The sequence below is a fragment of the Mastomys coucha genome, unplaced genomic scaffold (assembly GCF_008632895.1).
Source record: "Mastomys coucha isolate ucsf_1 unplaced genomic scaffold, UCSF_Mcou_1 pScaffold16, whole genome shotgun sequence".
Lineage (NCBI taxonomy): Eukaryota > Metazoa > Chordata > Mammalia > Rodentia > Muridae > Mastomys > Mastomys coucha.
The window spans coordinates 68,932,240-68,944,739 of NW_022196898.1; the positions used below are offsets into that span (position 1 = coordinate 68,932,240).

The 12,500-nt window shown below is 44.2% G+C and overlaps 1 protein-coding gene across 1 annotated transcript in view; it reads left to right on the top strand.

Moving 5' to 3' along the window:
• The window catches only part of Alg14 (ALG14 UDP-N-acetylglucosaminyltransferase subunit), an 83,454-nt gene that overhangs the window by 29,307 nt on the left and 41,647 nt on the right, over window positions 1–12,500 (top strand). The window contains exon 3 of the mRNA XM_031375316.1: window positions 5,910–6,041. Within this exon, the coding sequence (XP_031231176.1) occupies window positions 5,910–6,041 (132 nt within the window). The remainder of the gene's footprint in view (window positions 1–5,909; window positions 6,042–12,500) is intronic.

Below are 12,500 nucleotides of genomic sequence, written 5' to 3' on the forward strand. Positions count from 1 at the left end.
ATCCCAGAGTGGAGTCCTGCGTCACAGCTGAGTAGGGAGGTCATGGAACCGAGCTGAAGATCCCAGAGCGGAGTCCTGCGCTCTTGGTTCACAGTGGGAAATGGTCTCCACAGGTTGCTTTGCTGGACGGGGCAGCTGGGTGGCAGCAGCCTCACTCTACTACAGCTTGCTCATTCTTGTCACTCCGTGACACGTCAGTTCCCATGAGATACACAAGTACCAAGCATTTGAAGGACAAGGATATAAAAATTGTCTTGTGGTAAATTGTGGTTATCTTTAATTTTATAACGATTGGTTCAACCATTGTGTGTACTTATATACACGTCTATATATAGGAAGAAAGAGGACATTGTTTTTAAATATTATATGTAAGAAAGGTGAAAGTTGGGTTGGAGAGATGGCTCAGCGGTTAAGAGCACTGACTGCTCTTCCGAAGGTCCTGAGTTCAAATCCCAGCAACCACATGGTGGCTCACAACCATCGGTAATGAGATCTGACTCCCTCTTCTGGAGTGTCTGAAGACAGCTACAGTATACTTATATATAATCAATAAATAAATCTAAAAAAAAAAAGAAAGGTGAAAGTTTAGTTGAATGATATTTGGTCACTTCAGTGTTCATCTTCTCTCCAGGGTTTTTGCCACAGTGTGGCATCCATTTAATAGTAAGTGTGTTGTATGTTTCAGTGTGTGGTAACAAGAAGAAATGACTTCATAGCCACTCTGTCTGCTCTGTTGTGGTTTATGATGCCATCTGGAATTCTTTGGTGGAATTATTTTCCATCTAAATCACTGTAAACTTCTATTTGGTTTTCACAAATCTGAAGCCAGATATGTTTGTGGTTTTTGGCAGTGATGTAATTTTGGAACATACTGTGACTCTTCAAGGTTGTCATTACCATCAGTATTTTACTCGGGGTTTCACATCATTTCCGACAAACTTGAAACCTGAAAAAAAAAAATGGACTTCTCCACTTGAAGATTTTACACCTCGGCATCTCCTCCTACCACCTCACCACTCACATTTGATCATATGTTAGTTGAGATAGGTGGAGAGCCATTGGGGGGAGGGGAGTGGTCCTCTGGAGAGTCCTGCCCTTCAGTTAGGAGGCTTAAACACAATGTTTTGCTGATGTATGCTTTTTGTTCCTTCGTGGGAGAGAAAGAGAACAAGCCTCACTCCCTAGACTGACTGTAAAAGTGAGCAGATTATATTTCACAGCGTTTCTATATTCAGGATTGCCTTAGTTAGGGTTTTACTGCTGTGAAAAGACATCATGACCAAGGCAACTCTTATAAGGACAACATTTAATTGGGGCTGAACTACGGGTTCAGAGTTCAGTTCATTATCATCAAGGTGGGAACATGGCGGTGTCCAGGCAGGCATGGTGCAGGAGGAGCTGAGAGTTCTACCTCTTCATCTGAGGGCTGCTAGCAGAATACTGACTTCCAGGCACCTAGGGTGAGGGTCCTTAAGCCCCTGCCCACAGTGACGCACCTACTCCACAGGGACACACCTAATAGTGCTACTCCCTGGGCTGAGCATATACAAACCATCACAGGAGTGTACACAGATTGCTGCACAGAGAGAGATGAAACACCTAAGGGCCCCCTTTCTCAGATCCCCACAGCTACTGGCTGCTAGACTGGAGCAACACCAAAATCACAGGACTTTCTTGAAGAAACTGGGGCCTGAAAGTCAACAAAATCTGAAGATTACAAGGTCCTATGTCCTGTGTTCTTATTCTGCATTTCCACCCAAAGCCTTGGAGGTTTGAGGGTGAAGCCTGTCATTGCTGACAAGGGTAGATGGGACGGGTGAATTCAACCTATAGTGCAGAACTAAGGACAAAGACACAGGAGGGCAGAGTTCGGGGGGAGGGGGTGGACAGGGAGAAAGGGAGAGGGGGAAGGGATTGAGAGATTTGTGGGCTTTGGGCTATCAATATATAAACATAAAGTGAGTTGAAAAAAACAAAGAACCTGGGGCAGTGGTGCACACCTTTAGTCTCAGAACTCAGGGGATGGGTGTGGAGTGAGGGGTTAAGGTAAGGGGATCTGTGAGTTGAAGGCCAGCCTGGTCTACAGAGTGAGTTCTAGGACAGCAAGGGCTACACAGAGAAACCCTGTCTCAAAAAGCAGAAAGGAAGAAGAGGAAGAGAAAGAGGAGGAACAGGCGAAGAAGGAGAAACAGCAGCAGCAGCAGCACCACCACCAACACCAATTACCACCAAAGAAGAGGAAACGGGCTCGGCTGTGCACGAGGACAATAGAAGGCATAGCCTCCATGGGGGGGCGGGGCCTAGTTTTCTAAGGTATTAGGAAGGTGTTTCTGACATCTCAGCAAGGCACAGGCATCCAAGAAACACCGTACCACATATATCAGGGCACCTGGGAAGCCTGGGCCAGGTCCTGACGCTGTCACCTTGAGGAAGGGTAGATTTCTCAACTGTAAAATGAAGAGTTTGGAGTTGTTGGTCTCTTCAGCCCTAGGATAATCATGAAGAGCCAGAGTCATCCGCCTCAGCGTCTTGAGCATAGACCCCAGACTGAACATGTAGAGACTGTAATGACAGTCCTCTGGACACGCCATGGCAATTGTCCTCTTGAACAGGGGTTGTTGACTACCCCCAGGAGACCCACACAGGATGGTGTCTATTAACATTAGGTCTGAGAGGGGAAGAAAGGGCCCCTGCTGCAGCTCACACTAGAAGGAGGAGGCTCCCCCTTCCCTAAGAACATAGAAGGAGGTACGGAGACATTTTCTTCAGTGGTATGTTGCTCGATGCTACTGTAGATAGCCTCTGTCCCAACTAGTGTAAGTAGCTCAGTTCAATTCATTAGTTCTTCAAACTAAACTTGGGCTCCCCAGGAAAAGTTCCTGCAATAATATGAAAAATGTGTGCCAAGATTAAAATTTGGGAGATGCCAGACTAGGCCCTAGTAGTACCGCAGTAGAAAAATAAAATCCTCTCAAGTTGCATTCTGGTGAGAGAGGCAAAAAATCAAAGACAGAGAGCAACAGGTTAAGTTGGTGCCAATAATTGCTACGAAGACCATAAATCAGAACGTTGGTGGAGGCGCTGTCTGTCCCCCAAACAGATGCTGTTCAGTGGAGTACTGATTTGAAGGACGAAGCTAACTGTGAGACTGTCTGGGGACAGTCAGGGTGAGATGGAGCAGAAGAGGAAGTCTTAAGAAAGAAGTGTGGTACTGAGAAGAAAGAAGGCTGTGGCTTGCTGAGCGAGCAAGGAGGGATTATCGACATACTGGTACCAGATTATCTGGGAGCCTGGGAGCTTGGACCTTATCCCAAGGGCAGGGAAGTCTGTGGGCAATATATGCAGGAGAATGAAAGGACCTGCTTTCTGTTATCAAAAGATGAGCCTCGGTGATTCTGTAGAGAATAAATTACATCAGGATGAAAGAGGGAAAGAGGCCCTTAAGAGTAGCAGCCAAGGTGAAAGATGTGATGCAGATGACTTGAGCCAGGGAGCAGCAGAGACATTTGAGATCAACAAATAGCAGCCGGGCAGTGGTGGCGCACACCTTTAATCCCAGCCCTTGGGAGGCAGAGGCAGGCAGATTTCTGAGTTCGAGGCCAGCCTGGTCTACAGAGTGAGTTCCAGGACAGCCAGGCCTTAACAGAGAAACCCTGTCTCGAAACCTCCTCCCCACTCCCCAAAATGGCTATGGGATATGGGACTATGGATTGAGGTTTCTGGAAAGATATATGGGGGTCTAACCCCTCCCTCCATGCATCTCTCTCAGTCCCAACATAAATCTTCATTTCTATGCAGGAAACTAACTCGTGATAGGTCCTCTTTGAAGTGAAAACTTAAGGGTTCTTTGGAAAGTCGGTTGTGTTGGATGGTGTTTTGCTGGCGCAAACACGTGAAGGAGTGTTTTCCTGAAGTGGACACAGGTGAAAGGCTAAGGCAGACTCACGAAGGAACATTTAGCTGAAGCAGACACAGGCAAAAGGGATGAACGTTCTGTCTGCTAGAGCAAGCTCATCAAAGGACACGAGCTGAAGGATTCTTTGCCAACAACACGCATGTATTGGTCTGCCTTACATTGTGTAGTTGAACTGCGTTAGTCGGGACTCCATAGAGAGAAACGCATCAAAAATCTGATAGTGGCGTGCCGTGGCTGGTGGCGTGCCGTGGCTTTCTTGCCTCTTCCTCAGACTTGGGCTGACTGGCAGTGATGTCAACTGAGACAGACACATGTGCTGAAGCAAGACACGTCAAGGACATGTGATGTTTGGAGGGACTCCACAGACAGTGACAGGGTTGGGGTGGGGCTGAGCTAGGCTTGCTCAGGGAGCTAGCTGTGCTGTGCAACACTATTGCGTCTTCACTGATCTTTTTGGAGAGAGGCAGAGGCGAGAATTTCTCCTGGTCCCTCCTGCTGACTCGTGCTGAGGCTGAGGCCTGGCTGTCTCTGCTAGGTCATGCCATCCATTGTTGCTGATTGGTGTTTGCTATCCCGACTCTATGGAACTGGACTGCCAGTGTATCCACGAAGTGCTGAGGCGTAGATCAAGCTGCCATTGGTAACCTGTAAACTGAACTGCAGATTTCCCGACAATACAGACAGATGGGAGTTGCTTCAAAGAACCTTTCTAAACAGGTCCACTACCCCCGTATCCTTTCTTTCCTACTACTTCTGATAGGCTATGGGCTATGAGGGAGGTTAAAATGTTTGAGAACTATTATTTAAGTAAGGCTTGAAAAGTTAAAGTTACACATATTGTTCATGCTTTTTCTTTCTGTCGTGAGAAAGGATTTTGGCTCTTACTATTTTTCAATCAATAATTATTAATTACATTAATAATAATTGCAAGTGCCCAGGTTTACTTTTTTTTTAATGTCTTTCCTTTTTTCCCTTATTTATTTTTTTATTTGTTACGCATTGCAGGTGGTTGTGAGCCACCATGTGGTTGCTGAGATTTGAACTCATGAACTCATGACCTCCGGAAGAGCAGTCAGTGCTCTTAACTGCTGAGCCATCTCACCAGCTCTTCCCCACCCCCCTACCCCCCACCCCCTTTTACTTCTTGCTTTCGTGGTTTCCGCTCCCTGTGTATGGATTCTGCCTTCCAAGAATGAGCGCAGTATTTAAGAGCTGTGCACACTCCTGGGTTACACACCAGTGACCTGCACTGTCACTGAAATACATTAGAAATGGAACACTGCAGCTTCACCCCACAGGCCTAAAGACAGCTCAAGACCTTAAATTTTGTTTTTAATTTAGAAGTGTGTGCTCACAGACACTTGTACGTGTCAGAGGACAAGTTTGGAGAGTTGGTTTTCTTCTTCATCTTTACATGGGTTCTAGGATTGGACGTAGATACCAGGCTTGCATTAACCACTATCAGTGACTGATAGTGTCAGGTTATCAGCCTGACAGTTGTACCAGCATATCCACGCAGGGAATGTATGTGTCTATTTCTCTATACCCTCAACAACACTGGGCGTCTATTATTGTTCAACAAAGACTTGAAGAATTACTGTCTTTTCTTGTATTTCAGTGTTAACTATCTCTTCATGTTTGTTGGCTGTCTGTATTTCTTCTATTTGAAGTTATCTGTCCATCTTCTCTATCTTGATATAAGGTTGCTTTATATATTGATTTATCAGCCCTCTTTGTATATACCAGCATGTTACACTTGTAGTTGTAATATGTTTTATGGAAGATCTCTTCCAACTTATTGACAAAATGGACTTTGCTTTTTAAATTACCTTTGGGAACCTCTTCGTCATGATCTAATGATGTAAGGTTAGATGTAACATGAAATAAGCTTTGCAACTCTTAAAGTATTCAAGATGAAAATTAAAAATGAAAGATACTGTCTAAATTGAGTATTATCTATTAATTTACTTGGGTCTCTGCTGTTTCCTTCCAGTACCCCAAATACCACCTTCACAGAATTCCAAGAAGCCGGGAAGTTCGGCAGTCCTGGCTCTCCTCCGTGTTCACCACCTTGCACTCCATGTGGTTTTCCTTTCCGCTGGTTCTCCGAATAAAGCCAGATTTGGTATGTAAGCCTGTCCCTTAAGACAGAAAGTAATTCCTGCATAGCTGTCCACCAATAATAAGATCTCTTGCTTTATTCAACAGCATCCGTTTATCAGTGAGCCAGGGCTTTGTAGAGGAATGCTAGAATTTGTAGTTCATATGCACTTTTCTGAAAGCGGTGAGAGATTTGCCTTTCTAGCTTTAGTTTGAACTCGGTTTGTCCTCGTCCTTCCTCTTATAGCGATAAATGCTAATGGTTCCCAACTAATGCTTGTGGCTGTTCACCATGGTTCCTAACCAACCAGCCTGTGTGAGCCAGCCAGCAAATAGTTGACTCTTTTTCAATAGTCCTTTTGCTATTTGTTAAGACTTTTTACCAAATATGGTATGTGGCAGTCCGAATTTCATACATATTCAAGTTTTCATAGGAAAGGAGTAGAGAAAATAAAGACATGAGCTACATACTTTTCTCTTGTATCACTGCATTCTCTGTGTCTGTAAAAAGTCTTGCACTCTCTTGCAGTCCTTGCGGTAAAGTTGCAGTATTAATTGCAATTGTGTGGCAGTAGATAGTGCAGACTGGTGGGTGTGCATCCCAGTGCTGTGCACGGGCTCTTAAATTAAGCTCATTCCTGTAGGTAGAATCCATTAGGTACTGTAGCCTGAAAGGAAACTCTACACTTGATTCCCAGATAGAGCAATCCTGGCGAGGGCTATATTATTCTTATGAATAATTGAACCAAAACGTGTTTAGCTCTGGTGATTTAGCAATTTCTCTATTAGTTGCCCTTCATCGGCTAGGATGTAGCTCCTCATAACGGAGGACAGTTCAAAACCCTTTATTCTTTACATGAATGGCTCTCTATGAGTTTTTTTTTTTAAATAGCATTTACATACCACAAAATGTACAGCTCTTAAATGTACCACAAGTATAAGTTTGACCACATCCCTAATAATATATAGAAACTTTCCATGATCTCAGACTGCTTTCTCTGGCTTCTTCTAGCCAACCCAAGCCCCAAAAAATCACCGTTATTTTCTGATTTATACCACCACAGATTAATTCTATACATACTGCTTTTTCAAAAAAGTTTATTTTTATTTTATATATATATGGGTGTTTTGCCTGCATGTGTGTCTGTGGACTATGTGCATGCCTGGTGCCCAAGGAGGCCAGAGGACGCATTGGGTCCCCTGGGACTGAGATAACAGAGGGTTGTGAGCTACTGTGTGGGTGCTGGGAATTGAACCCAGATTCTCTAGAAGAGCAGCTAGTGCCCTTAACCATGATCCATCTCCCCAAACCCCTCAAATTTTTGTTTAAAAATTTGAAAAAGAAGTTTAACTCATAGTCTACAACTACAGTGTTTAGCAATGTCTTTCTTAAAAGATTACTGTTGAAATGCTTCATTCATTTTTAAATTCAGGAGACAAGTAGAAAGGGGGAGAGGGTCATCTTCTTTTGCTTAACTTTAAGAAGTGTTAAGTGTTTTTTACCTGATATTACACCTAAGCCTCACTACAGTGCTTTTTGGTAAAGTTAAAAGCAGCATCATTAGATAACCAGGAATTCTGATTAAACTGGCTTAGTCAAGAGCACTGTAGACACCTGCTTCCTTGGCTTCATTCATGGCCACTAACAGGCTAATGAGTAAAAACTGAAACCTGAGTGAGTCTTGCTTTGTTCTGACAGTGAAGAGAATTTTTCCCAGTGTGAAAACATACTCATATAACCAATTAGGTAAGTCTAAGTGCAAAGCTGTTCTTTGGAGCCGGAGAGGTGGCACAGTGGTTAGAGTACTTACTGCTTTCCAGAGGACCCGAGGTTGATTCCCTGTACCCACATGGTGGCTCACAACCCTCCGTAAGTCCAGATCTAGGGCCTCTGAGAGCACCAGGCATGCGTTGTAGGACACAGACAGGGATGCAGGCAAGATCCCCATAAACATAAAACTGGATTGAATTGAGTTTAGTGAAAGAAGACCATTCCTGCATAGATTTCAACGTGGCATTTCTCATCTTTGTGAAAACTAAACATTGCTAATTAAGTCCAATCATGTATATATTTATTTATAATTAATTAGTTATTTTCTGTGTATGGATGTTTTGCTTGCACACTAGAAGAGGGCATTCAGATCCCTTGGGACCAGTTACAGCTGGTTATAAGCCTCCTTGTGGGTGCTGGGAATTGAATTCAGAACTTCTGGAAGAGCAGCTAATGTCCTCACCCCTGAGCCACCTTTCCAGCCCCCATCATGTCTTTTTTGTTTGTTTCTTTTTCGAGACAGTGTTTCTCTGTGTAGCCCTGGCTGTCCTGGAACTCAATCTGTAGACCAGGCTTGCCTCGAACTCAGAAATCCACCCGCCTCTGCCTCCCAAGTGCTGGGATTAAAGGCATGCGCCACCACCGCCAGGCCCAATCATGTCTTGAAAAGAGAAAAATGTGGTAATATTTACTAAACTGAAATTGCTATATTTTTTTTAAAGTATTGGGCTGGGCATAGTATGTTTAATCCCAGCCCTTGGGAAGCAGAGCCAGGAGGATCTCTATGAGTTCAAGGCCAGCTGGACTACATATTAAGTTCTAGGACAGCTAGTAATAGAGAGAGAGAGAGACCCTGTGTCAAACAAACAAAAAGATCATATTCACTTTACTATGATCTGGTTTTATTTAAACCAGGACTCACTGTCCAGCAAAATTATTCTGTTATCTTTTATAATCTAGACCCTGGTTCATGAGTTAAATCCTGGGACATATTAAAAGCCAGGAGGCATTTGTTCTATAATAAGCAGGGCATGGCTATTATTGGCTAGAAGCCTTTCAGATAAGCTGGTGAACCGCCCTTTCTCCCCTCTTAGTTTCAGCGGGGATGACTTTTGTTACAGGGGTGTCCTTTCTGGGGGTTCTCCAAACAAGCCATCAGTGTGCATCCTCTCTCCCGTGTTGTTTTCAGTACTTGTGTAAGAGAGTCCTGGTGCGTCTTCCTCCCAAACAGGCCATGGAGATTTATTTTATTTAATAATCAAGGAACTTGTGGCCAACAGTATCTGATGCAGTTGGGAGAGTGCAGAGACATCGTGACTCAGAAGGAAATGACAGAGCGATGGGTGATATCTGTTGTGGATGTGGAAGAGCTCAGTGACTCCCTGGCCTGGGTTTTGTTTGCTATTGCAGAGTGGGGATTGAGCCCCGCTCCTTAGGAATGCTAGGCATGTGCTGGATGACGCAGCTCCAAGCTTCTGATACTCTGGTGCTGTGCCCTGTGGGTGGTGGGACACTTGGTCCCAGGACCATTTTGCCTCTCACTCTATGTCATTCAGTTCCCTTCCAGGCCTTATTCACCTTAAACCAAAAAGAGCTGGGCTTGCTAGCCTCTCCATTTCCCTCTTAATTACTCTGTTTCATAAATGCTATAAAACTGCTTGTAAAAAATGTGTGTGGGATATTCTCATGTTTGTAAGGAGTAAGAAAGGAAGGGATAGAGTGATTAGAAATACTTATCCCACTTTTAAGTAACTGAGTATTTTTGTTTGTCTTTTTTTTTGTTTTAATATTTATTTATTTTATGTATATGAGTACACCATTGCTCTCTTCAGACACACCAGAAGAGGGCATCAGATTCCCATTATAGATGGTTGTGAGCCACCATGTAGTTGCTGGGAATTGAACTCGGGACCTCAGAAAAGCAGCCAGTGCTCTTAACCGCTGAGCCATCTCTCCAGCCCCCTAAGTGACTGAGTTTTCAAAGTCACAAAAAACCTGAGCATTGTTTGACAGCAACTTTGGTATGGTCAGCATCACCAGCGAGCCTCCACTGAAGGAAAACAACCCGGAGCACCCTCTCCACTGAAGGCAGAGGACAAGAAGATCCTGCCTGTGTTCATCCATAACCCACTGAGTGTGGAAGCCTCCCAGATTCAGACGGTGCATGCCGTTCCTTGTGGGACTAGCTAGGAGCGACTCATGTTCCCCTGGAACCAAAGGAGAGTCTTAAAAGAACATAGTAGAGAGGGGAGCCCTGTGGTGGCAGTGAGGGCCCTGACACCATGGATGTCAGGTTAATGTGATCGATGGCCACACATTTACTGTGACTATAGAACCTGAACCAACATTGGGCACAACTACAGCCATGTTGAGTGTGCCCTAACAGTCCTCAGAACAAAACCAGGGAGTCAATGGGAGAGAGACGGAGCACAATGCATTCGCCCACTGAGAGGCTCGCTGCACTAACAGCCCCACCAAGGGCCACATTCCCAGCTGCACCCGATTCCCATGGCCACAACTTCCTTGATTATCAAATGAAATGAATTACAGCAAAATCTCTTGTTTGTTTGTTTTTCAAGATAAGATTGCTCTGGCTGTCCTGGAACTTGCTCTGTAAACCAGGCTGGCCTCAAACTTAGAGATCTGGTTGCACCCCTCCCCCAACCTCCCCCTTCCCCCCCACCTCTCACCCCCCACTACCACTCCCCCCCCCAGTGCTAAGATCAAAGGCATGTACCACCACTGCCTGGCTTATAGTAAAATCTTAATTTTCTCTTATTTAATACCTGTAATTAGCATCTTTTTCATGTATGGTGTGTTGCCAGACACTGAAGTTAACTGCAAAGCAGGTGACCTTCTCTTGCTTTGTGTAGGAATCAGAAATCCCATTCCTATGCTGTGTGTGTGCTATGCCAAGGAACTGAACATTTTTACAAACTGAGAAATAAACATATATGCCATGTCATGGGTGGCTTCACTTTATTGTTTGGATTTGACTTTTTAAATTTAAATTAAAATTTTAAAATTTTGTAAAAAAAATTAGAAAAGATAATGTGTTTGCTGCTCCGATTTAAGAACTTCATTTAAAATCAAATTTGGAAGATTCCCTAGGTGTGAATTTGGGGATAGTTTGAACATTAGTCAGGTGCTCACCAGATGAACTCTGTGGCTTAAGGGGTTGAAGAGATGGCTCAGTGGGTAAGAGCACTGGTCTCTCTTCCTGAGGACAGGGTTCCATTCCTAGCACTCACATGATGATGGGCCCAGCTACCAGTGACCCCCCCCCCCCAAAGACCTCCTAGCTCCGCCTCTCCAGATCTAGAGTTATTACTGCACCCAGCTTTTAAAAATGGATTCTGAAGGCTGGAGGGATGGCTCAGCGGTTAAGAGCATGGACTGCCCCTCCAGAGGTCCTGAGTTCAGTTCCCAGCAACCACTTGGTAGTTCACAACCATCTGTAATGGGATCTAATGCTCTCTTCTGGTGTGTGTCTGAAGACAGCTACAATGTACTCATATTACATAGAATAAATAAATCTTTAAAAAAAAAAAAAAAGGATCCTGAGAATCAAACATGTCCTGCAATGCAGGAATGGCTCAGTCAGTTACATTCTGGATCTCTTAAGCATATTGTCTCCCCATAAAATCAATACTAAGAGTGAGCTATCTCGGCTATATTATAACCCAGTTAAGTGTCTGCCTTCAAAATAGATTTAACATTGACTTAACATAATAATAGAACAGAATTCAAAATTAACTGCCAAATATATTCATTAAAATATGTTTTAAAATGTATATAAGTTGAAAGACTGAAGAAGCCAGGCACAGAACCACGTACCACTGAGTAGCTTCAGCTTCTTAGGAGGCAGGGGTGAGAAGACCGCTTGAATCCAGTTCAAGGCTAGTCCAGGCAATGAAATTAACAGCAACAACCAAAACCTCAATAAAATAAGTCATTAATGAGGGGCTCAGGGAGATGGCTCAATCATAAGCTGCTTGCCCCACAATCATTACAGCCTCAGTTCAGATCCCCAGCACCCACGAAAAGGCCTGCCCTGATGGCATGACTGTAATGCCACCACTGACAGAGAGGGGCAGCTCCCCAGAACTCTGGTAAGTAGCCAGCCAGTCTAGCAGAACCGCTGAGCTCCTGCTTCAGTGGGAGACAGTCTCAAAAACTAAGATGCACAGGCTGGGGAACTGCTCATTGGGTGAAAGGCCCGCCACGCCGGGGTGAGAACCTGAGTTTGGATTCCCAGCACTTACATAAAAGCCATGTCCATGTGTCTAAAACCCTAGCACGGCCGGACCTAGGTGGGGAGGCAGAATCAGGCAGATGGCGTTGACCTCTACCTCCACATGCACACTCAGGTGTACAAGCACACATGAACATGTGTATACACACAGAAGAATTACTAAGGAGAAGTAGTCATAGAATTCTACAAATGAATTGACTTGGAAAATTAAACAAGTTAAACATTTCTGGTTTCTAATTATAAAAACAATTCTGGGCTGTCCTGTTCCATCTCTCTTCTTGGGAAGACTCTTTTTACATTCACATACAAAGTAATGAGTTCGAGGACTACATTGCGTGGATCCTTACTGTTCTCCTATTCATTTTCATTCCTTCCTATTCTCCTATGTCCTTCCTCCCCCAGGACTCCTTTCCTATGTTCATATCATATATATGTATATTAAATTCTGCATGAGAGAA